Below are 10,206 nucleotides of genomic sequence, written 5' to 3'. Positions count from 1 at the left end.
TTGGGGTTTTAGGCTGGGTTTCTGTACGGCACTTTGAGATATCAGCTGATGTACGAAGGGCTATATAAATAAATTTGATTTGATTTGATACTGCAATGCTCTACTTTCCGGCTACCCGGATAAAGCACTAAATAAACTTCCGTTAGTGCTAAACACTGCTAGAATCCTGACTAGAACCAGAAAATGTGATCATATTACTCCAGTGCTAGCCTCTGTACACTAGCTTACTGTTAAAGCTTGGGCTCATTTCTAGGTTCTACTGCTAACTTACAAAGCATTACATGGGCTTGCTCCTACCTATGCCATCCCTAGGAGGGGTGCGTCACTTGAGTGAGTTGAGTCACTGACGTGATCTTCCTGTCCGGGATCACACCCCCCTCTTGCCATGGTGGAGATCTTTGTGGGCTATACTCAGCCTTGTCTAGTTTGTGTCAGGGTGCTAGGGTCAGTCTGTTATTTCTGGTGTAATTCTCCTGTCTTATCCGGTGTCCTGTATGAATTTAAGTATGTTCCCTCTAATTATCTCAGGACTACCTGGCCTGTTGACTCCTTGCTGTCCCCAGTCCACCTGGTCATGCTGCTACTCCAGTTTCAACTGTTCTGCCTGCGGCTATGGAACCCTGACCTGTTCACCGGACGTACTACTTTGTCTCGGACCTGCTGTTTTCGACTCTCTCTCTCTCTACCGCACCTGCTGTCTCAAACTCTGAATGCTCGGCTATGAAAAGCTAACTGACCTTAGCACTCCCTACAACCACTGTGATTCTTATTATTTCACTCTGCTGGTCATCTATGAACGTTTGAACATCTTGGCCATGTACTGTTATAATCGAAACCCGGCACAGCCAGAGGAGGACTGGACAGCCAGAAGAGCATGGTTCCTCTCTAGGTTTCTTCTTAGGTTCCTGCCTTCTTGGAAGTTTTTCCTAGCCACTATGCTTCTACATCTGCATTGCTTGCTGTTTGGGGTTTTAGGCTGGGTTTCTGTACAGCACTTTGTGACATCTGCTGATGTTAAAAGGGCATTATAAATACATTTGATTGATTGACTGTTCTGAGGGAAAAGGGGGGTACAACTCAATATTAGGAAGGTATTAATAACTGTGGATTAAGTTTTACTTTTTCCCAGGACCACCCATACGTAGAATGTATGCACACATGACTGTAAGTCGCTTTGGATAAAAGCGTCTGCTAAATGGCATATATTACTTTGCACATAAAGTGCCTACAATTTCTGTGGCCCCGCGGAAATCGAATTAACATAATAAAAACATCTCCATCAAAATGTGTCTGTTTAAACTAGAGATCGCCCTTATATAATAATAATAATATATGCCATTTAGCTGACGCTTTTATCCAAAGCGACTTACAGTCATGTGTGCATACATTCTATGTATGGGTGGTCCCGGGAATCGAACCCACTACCCTGGCGTTACAAGCGCCATGCTCTACCAACTGAGCCACAGAAGGCCCTTCCGCGTCTGTGGTGAAAGGTGACAGAGTTAGAGCGGTGTGTATCAGACCATGAGACATCCCATCTGTGGTGAAAGGTGACAGAGTTAGAGCGGTGTGTATCAGACCATGAGACATCCCATCTGTGGTGAAAGGTGACAGAGCTAGAGCGGTGTGTATCAGACCATGAGACATCCCATCTGTGGTGAAAGGTGACAGAGTTAGAGTGGTGTGTATCAGATCATGAGACATCCCATCTGTGGTGAAAGGTGACAGAGTTAGAGCGGTGTGTATCAGACCATGAGACATCCCATCTGTGGTGAAAGGTGGCAGAGCTAGAGCGGTGTGTATCAGACCATGAGACATCCCATCTGTGGTGAAAGGTGACAGAGTTAGAGCGGTGTGTATCAGACCATGAGACATCCCATCTGTAGTGAAAGGTGACAGAGTTAGAGCGGTGTGTATCAGACCGTGGTTCCCAAGCTTACTATAGTCCCGACCCCTTCAAACATTCAACCTCCAGCTGTACCCCCTCTAGCACCAGGTCAGCGCACTCTCAAATGTTGTTTTTTGCCATCATTGTAAGCCTGCTACACACACACACTAAACAATACATTTATTAAACATAAGAATGAGTGTGAGTTTTTGTCACAACCCGGTTCTTGGGAAGTGACAAAGAGCTCTTATAGGACCAGGGCACAAATAATCTGTGCGATTTGCCAAGGCAGGATACTCTGAGCGAAGCCTAATCCAGAAATCTGGCAGGGCTTCTTGTTCAGATATCGGTAAGTGGACAGGGCAGGAAAGGGATAACGAATCCAGTTGTTTGTGTCGTCCGTTTCGGGAAAGTACCTGCATAATTGCACACACAACTCACTGAGGTGCTTCGCTATATCACATTTGACATTGTCCGTAAACTTGAGTTCATTTGCACACAAAATATCATACAATGAGGGAAAGACCTGTGTGTTGTCCTTGTTAATGCAGACAGAGAAGAGCTCCAACTTCTTAATCATAGCCTCAATTTTGTCAAGCACATTGAATATGGTTGTGGAGAGTCCCTGTAATCCTAGTTTCAGATCATTCAGGCGAGAAAAAACATCACCCAGATAGGCCAGTCGTGTGAGAAACTCGTCATCATGCAAGCGGACAGACAAGTGAAAGTCATGGTCAGTAAAGAAAAAAGTATTGATAGCCTAGCATAGCATTAAGCCTAGCATTCAGCATGCAACATTTTCACAAAAACAAGAAAGGCATTCAAATAAAATAATTTACCTTTGAAGAACTTCATATGTTTTCAATGAGGAGACTCTCAGTTAGATAGCAAATGTTCAGTTTTTCCAAAAAGATTATTTGTGTAGGACAAATCGCTCCGATTTGTTCATCACGTTTGGCTACGAAAAAAACCTGTATCCAGGAGTGTAATTATCGCCGCAAGCTCATTAGCATAACGCCACGTTAACTATTCATGAAAATCGCAAATGAAAAGAAATAAATATATTAGCTCTCAAGCTTAGCCTTTTGTTAACAACACTGTCATCTCAGATTTTCAAAATATGCTTTTGAACCATAGCTAAACAAGCATTTGTGTAAGAGTATTGATAGCCTAGCATAGCATTAAGCCTAGCATTCAGCATGGCATTTCTGGCATAATTAATTTTCCAGAAGAAAAAGAAAAGCACACCTATTAAGACAAGGTGCTGGCTAGCGGAGTAGAAACTTGAAAATAAAAGAGAGCCGCACACTCTAGGAGCTCAGATGTAAAAATATAATTAATTTTCCAGACACAGAAAGACCTCATTGGGTCTTCCCTGGTTGACCCTGATGAATATTTTGTTTTCTTGATATCTGGCCGGTCAGGACATTTTTGAAAGCTTACCGACAAATGTTCTGTTCCATCAGCCTGTCGGGATATTTTTTAAAGTTTACAGACAAATGTTCATTTTGGGAAATGTTTTATCCGAATGTACTTTACTTGCATAAAAAGGTTGGATGGAAACCTGGTTACTGAGGATTCTGATGAAAGGATTCTAGTCCAGTCCTCTTCTGGCTGTGCCGGGTAGAGATTATAACAGAACATGGCCAAGATGTTCAAATGTTCATAAATGACCAGCATGGTCAAATAATAATAATCACAGTAGTTGTCGAGGGTGCAGCAAGTCAGCACATCAGGAGTAAATGTCAGTTGGCTTTTCATAGCCGATCATTAGGAGTATCTCTACCGCTCCTGCTGTCTCTAGAGAGTTGAAAACAGCAGGTCTGGGACAGGTAGCACGTCCGGTGAACAGGTCGGGGTTCCATAGCCGCAGGCAGAACAGTTGAAACTGGAGCAGCAGCATGGCCAAGTGGACTGGAGACAGCAAGGAGTCATCATGCTGGGTAGTCCTGGGGCATGGTCCTAGGCTCAGGGCCACCGGGAGGGGAGGGAAAGAATTAGAGGGAACATACTTAAAAGTCCTAGGGCTCAGGTCCTCCGAGAGAGAGAAAGAAAGAGAGAAAGATAAAATTAGAGAGAACATACTACATAATTCACACAGGACACCGGATAAGACAGGAGAAGGACTCCAGATATAACAAACTGACCCTAGCCCCCCGACACATAAACTACTGCAGCATAAATACTGGAGGCTGAGACAGGAGTGGTCAGGAGACACTGTGGCCCCATCCGATGATACCTCAGCACAGGGCCAAACAGGAAGGATATAACGCCACCCAGTTTGCCAAAGCACAGCCCGCACACCTCTAGAGGGATATCTTCAACCACCAACATATCTGGAGCCAACCCAGACAGGAGGATCTCGTCAGTGACTCAACCCACTCGAGTGACGCACCCCTCCTAGGGACGGCATGGAAGAGCACCAGTAAGCCAGTGACTCAACCCCTGAAATAGGGTTAGAGGCAGAGAATCAAAGTGGAGAGAGGGGAACTGGCCAGGCAGAGACAGAAGGGTGGTTCGTTGCTCCAGAGCCTTTCCGTTCATCTTCACACTCCTGGGCCAGACTACACTCAATCATATGACCCACTGAAGAGATGAGTCTTCAGTAAAGACTTAAAGGTTGAGACTGAGTCTGCGTCTCTCACATGGGTAGGCAGACCATTCCATAAAAATGGAGCTCTATAGGAGAAAGCCCTGCCTCCAGCTGTTTGCTTAGAAATTATAGGGACAATTAGGAGGCCTGCGTCTTGTGACCGTAGCGTACGTGTAGGTATGTACTGCAGGACCAAATCAGAGAGATAGGTAGGAGCAAGCCCATGTAATGCTTTGTAAAACCTTGAAATCAGCCCTTGCCTTAACAGGAAGCCAGTGTAGGGAGGCTAGCACTGGAGTAATATGATCACATTTTTTGGTTCTAGTCAGGATCCTAGCAGCCATATTTAGCACTAATTGAAGTTTATTTAGTGCTTTATCCACGTAGCCAGAAAGTAGAGCATTGCAGTAGTCTAACCTAGAAGTGACAAAAGCATGGATTAATCTTTCTGCATCATTTTTGGACAGAAAGTTTCTGATTTTTGCAATGTTTCGTAGATGGAAAAAATCTGCCCTTGAAACAGTCTTGATATGTTCTTCAAAAGAGAGATCAGGGTCCAGAGTAACGGCGAGGTCCTTCACAGTTTTATTTGAGACGACTGTACAACCATCAAGATTAATTGTCAGATCCAACAGAAGATCTCTTTGTTTCTTGGGACCTAGAACAAGCATCTCTGTTTTGTCCGAGTTTAAAAGTAGAAAGTTTGCAGCCATCCACTTCCTTATGTCTGAAACACATGCTTCTAGCGAGGGCAATTTTGGGGCTTCACGATGTTTCATTGAAACGTACAGCTGTGTGTCATCCGCATAGCAGTGAAAGTTAATATTATGTTTTCGAATAACATCCCCAAGAGGTAAAATATATAGTGAAAACAATAGTGGTCCTAAAACGGAACCTTGAGGAACACCGAAATTTACAGTTGACTAGTCAGAGGACAAACCGTTCACAGAGACAAATTGATATCTTTCCGACAGATAAGATCTAAACCAGGCCAGAACTTGTCCGTGTAGACCAATTTGGGTTTCTAATCTCTCCAAAAGAATGTGGTGATCGATGGTATCAAAAGCAGCACTAAGGTCTAGGAGCATGAGGACAGATGCAGAGCTTCGGTCTGACGCCATTAAAAGGTCATTTATCACCTTGACAAGTGCAGTCTAAGTGTAATGATGGGGTCTAAAACCAGACTGAAGCATTTCATATACATTGTTTGTCTTCGGGAAGTCATTGAGTTGCTGCGCAACAGCTTTATCTAAAATTTTAGTGAGTGCCACTTTTAGTGAGTTTGGTACACATCCGGTGGATAGAGAGCCGTTTATTATGTTCAACATAGGAGGGCCAAGTACAGGAAGCAGCTCTTTCAGTAGTTTAGTTGGAATAGGGTCCAGTATGCAGCTTGAAGGTTTAGAGGCCATGATTATTTTCATCATTGTGTGAAGAGATATAAAACACTTGAGTGTCTCTCTTGATCCTAGGTCCTGGCAGAGTTGTGCAGATTCAGGACAACTGAGCTTTGAAGGAATACGCAGATTTAAAGAGGAGCCCGTAATTTGCTTTCTAATAATCATTATCTTTTCCTCAAAGAAGTTCATGAATTTATTACTGCTGAAGTGAAAGCAATACTCACTTGGGGAATGCTGCTTTTTAGTTAGCTTTGCAACAGTATCAAAAATCAATTTTGGATTGTTCTTATTTTCCTCAATTAAGTTGGAAAAATAGGATGATCGAGCAGCAGTAAGGGCTCTTCGGTACTGTCTTTCCAAGCTAGTCGGAAGACTTTCAGTTTGGTGTGGCACAAATTTTCTGGAATCTTGCGTCAGAGCTCAGGTATTTTCTGTATACCAGGGAGCTAGTTTCTTATGACAAATGTTTTTAGTTTTTAGGGGTGCAACTGCATCTAGGGTATTGTGCAAGATTAAATTGAGTTCCTCAGTTAGGTGGTTAACTGATTTTTGTCATCTGACGTCCTTGGGTAGGCAGAGGGAGTCTGGAAGGGCATCAAGGAATCTTTGTGTTGTCTGAGAATTTATAGCACGACTTGTAATGCTCCTTGGTTGGCGTCTGAGCAGATTATTTGTTGTGATTGCAAACGTAATAAAATGGTGGTCCGATAGTCCAGGATTATGAGGAACATATTAAGATCCACAACATTTATTCCATGGGACAAAACTAGGTCCAGCGTATGACTGTGACAGTGAGTAGATCCAGAGACATGTTGGACAAAACCCACTGAGTCGATGATGGCTCCGAAAGCCTTTTGGAGTGGGTCTGTGGACTTTTCCATATGAATATTAAAATCACCAAAAATGTGAATATTATCTGCTATGACTACAAGGTCCGAAAGGAATTCAGGGAACTCAGTGAGGAACGCTGTATTTGGCCCAGGAGGCCTGTAAACAGTAGCTATAAAATGTGATTGAGTAGGTTGCATACATTTCATGACTAGAAGCTCAAAAGACGAAATGTCATTTTTTTGTGTAAATTGAAATTTGCTATCGTAAATATTAGCAACACCTCCGCCTTTGCGGGATGCACGGGGGATATGGTCACTAATATAACCAGGAGGAGAGGCCTCATTTAACACAGTAAATTCATCAGGCTTAAGCCATGTTTCAGTCAGGCCAATCCCACCAAGATTATGATCAGTGATTAGTTCATTGACTATAACTGCCTTGGAAGTGAGGGATCTAACATTAAGTAGCCCTATTTTGAGATGTGAGATATCACGATCTCTTTCAATAATGAGAGGAATGGAAGAGGTCTTTATCCTAGTGAGATTGCTAAGGCGAACACCGCCATGTTTAGTTTTGCCCAACCCAGGTCGAGGCACAGACACGGTCTCAATGGGGATAGCTGAGCTGACTACACTGACTGTGCTAGTGGCAGACTCCACTAAGCTGGCAGGCTGGCTAACAGCCTGCTGCCTGGCCTGCACCCAATTTCATTGTGGAGCTAGAGGAGTTAGAGCCCTGTCTATGTTGGTAGATAAGATGAGAGCACCCCTCCAGCTAGGATGGAGTCCGTCACTCCTCAGCAGGCCAGGCTTGGTCCTGTTTGTGGGTGAGTCCCAGAAAGAGGGCCAATTATCTACAAATTCTATATTTTGAGAGGGACAGAAAACAGTTTTCAACCAGTGATTGAGTTGTGAGACTCTGCTGTAGAGCTCATCACTCCCCCTAACTGGGAGGGGGCCAGAGGATGAAGTACCTGAGGTGGTAGGTGTGGTGAAGATCTCTGATGAAGTACCTGATGTGGCAGGTGTGGTGAAGATCTCTGATGAAGTACCTGAGGTGGTAGGTGTGGTGAAGATCTCTGATGAAGTACCTGATGTGGTAGGTGTGGTGAAGATCTCTGATGAAGTACCTGATGTGGTAGGTGTGGTGAAGATCTCTAATGAAGTACCTGATGTGGCAGTTATGGTGAAGATCTCTGAAGTATGTGAGGTCGCAGGTGTGGTGAAAATCGATGATCAAGATAACAATTAATCTGGTCCAGTAGGAGTGACATTTTTGGAGAAATTGGACCCCTTCCTGCGGTCATTAAAGATCCCATGGCACTAATCGTAAGAGTAGCTGTGTTAACCCCGGTGTCCTGGCTAAATTCCCAATCTGGCCATTAAACCATCACGGTCTCCTAATAATTCATCCCCCTCCTCTCACCTGTAACCTCCTCTCACCTCCTCTCACCCCTCCTCTCACCTGTAACTATTCCCCAGGTTGTTGCTGCAAATGAGAATGTGTTCTCAGTCAACTTACCTGGTAAAATAACAGATAAATAAACAGGGCACCATTGAAAGGAGTGATTACTGTGGTGGTGGGAAGGGTGGAGATGGATCAACGAAAGTTGAAGATTCCCTGTGTCTGTGACGTCTGCCTTCTGGTGCGACTCAGGCCCGGTGGCGAGCATGGTGAAACAGCAGAGTCACTGTCTTTAAAAATGTAAATAAAAAGCAACACAATAAAATAACAATAACAAGGCTATTGTTAGGATATATCCGTTTTCCTGAAATATCCTAGATCTCTCTTTCTTGTTCCGAACCCACTACCTTGTTTCAGGTGCCAAGCTTATGGTGCTGTTGCAACAGTGTGTCGGAGGGGGATTCCTAAATGTGAGAAGTTTCCAGGAGGGCATGAGACAAAGGAATGTGTAGTTTTGGCAAAAGAAGCGGAATGTGTTAACTGTAAGGGTGCCCATGTTGCTGGGGTGTGGTGAGAGAGAGACAGGTTGAGGTTGCCAGTGTCAGAGTAGCACAGAGGGTTTTGTATGCTGAGGCAGTGAAGAAAGTAGAGGAAGGGTGAGGGATCCTAAGAGGCTCCCAGTGAATAGTAGACCTTTTGCATTCATTGCCATAGTTATCAACTGTACCGCAGAAATGGAATATCAATCACAGAAAATAGTTTTGTGGTGGCAGCTGCAGAGAAGTACTTGGGTTTATGGCATTTTACTGCAGAGGAGTGACAGGGAGTGTTGGATTGTAGTGTACAGTCGTCCCAGGCTGTTGACCTGGTGGTGAAGGGTCAGAAAGGGTCAAAGTAGTGGAATGGGGTGGTGTTTTTTCAAATGTATTTATAAGTGAAGGGTTAGTTGGCAGGGTAATTGTTTTGCTTTTTATTTTGTTTCACGGTGTACTGATTTACACTCCAGTGGAAGAAGAAGAAATAAAGGAGACATTGCCCTCTGCTGGGAGCCTTTAACCATAGACTGTAAAAATAACCTTGTAACCCCGCCTCTCACTGGTCACATGAGACTCTAAGGCTGTAGCCTGTCCTATCGACAGTTTGGAACAACTTTGGAAAACTGAGATTTATTACCACGTAAACACCTATTTTTCACCAAATGAAACTATGTAGAGGACTTAATTTCGGACAGTATGCAGAAATCACATTTGGGAGTAGCTGGGACGGTTTTCGAGTCCAGCGGTTGAAGAAAAGCGATCATCAGACGAAGTTTCTGTAGGGGAAAAAAGTTGAGTGCAACTCGTCTGTCTGAGGTTTGTGGGACGGGCCGTCTGGCTGGCTGGATGCGTGTTTTCAGCGCCGAGGAGTTTGGAAATTCACGAAGGAAACTAACATAACTATTTCATTTGATGGTGCAGGATAATAATGTTTTGCCAGTTTATTAAATAACGAATTACACAAAACACTATAAGAACTTTAAAATTAAAATCCACAAAAACAAATTAAACTACAAAGAATATCCGTTCTTTGTAGTCAGTTTAGGGGTCGTCTTCCATTTAACTCTGAACCATTTCTCGTTTTGGAATCATTCGTTATCATTCATAATTAACTGTTCAGTTGTTTTAATTGGACGCATCACCTCTGGAAGGCAACATGGACGCGCGACAGGGTCAGTGCGCGCCCCCGGTGGGGCAGCAGATCGTGCACGTCCGCGGGGACTCCCAGACGGATCTGGAGGCTCTGTTTAACTCCGTGATGAACCCTAAAACCTCCGCCCTGCCCCCCTCCTCTCTGCCTATGAGGATGAGGAAACTTCCAGACTCCTTCTTCAGACAGCCGGATCCCCGATCACACTCCAGACAGGTAGGTAACCCGCCTCACACACGCACACACACTCCAGACGTGGTAGGTAACACACTATTATGGTATTTATCCAAACAAGAGATGGCTACTAGAGGGCTGCTGCTAGAGGCTACACACAGTTGGGAGGATATGAGGTGTTCAGAGGCTATGCTTCAGTGCAGGACAGGCTCATCATGGATGGATGGTGT

The 10,206-nt window shown here is 44.2% G+C and overlaps 1 protein-coding gene across 2 annotated transcripts in view; it reads left to right on the top strand.

The window, feature by feature from the left end:
- Nucleotides 1–9,208: 9,208 nt before the first annotated feature.
- LOC118390625 (transcriptional coactivator YAP1-like) overlaps nt 9,209–10,206 on the top strand; it is a 33,966-nt gene continuing 32,968 nt past the window's right edge. Inside the window, exon 1 of one of the 2 annotated variants that reach the window (XM_052529163.1) lies at nt 9,209–10,018. In XM_052529163.1, the coding sequence (XP_052385123.1) occupies nt 9,809–10,018 (210 nt within the window). In that variant the 5' untranslated portion in view covers nt 9,209–9,808. The remainder of the gene's footprint in view (nt 10,019–10,206) is intronic. The other variant, XM_052529164.1, reaches the window with a different exon arrangement.

This window comes from Oncorhynchus keta, chromosome 11 (assembly GCF_023373465.1).
Source record: "Oncorhynchus keta strain PuntledgeMale-10-30-2019 chromosome 11, Oket_V2, whole genome shotgun sequence".
NCBI classification, from domain to species: Eukaryota; Metazoa; Chordata; class Actinopteri; order Salmoniformes; family Salmonidae; genus Oncorhynchus; species Oncorhynchus keta.
The sequence above is the reverse complement of the archived record's forward strand: the minus strand, read 5'-3'. Positions and strand labels throughout refer to the sequence as shown.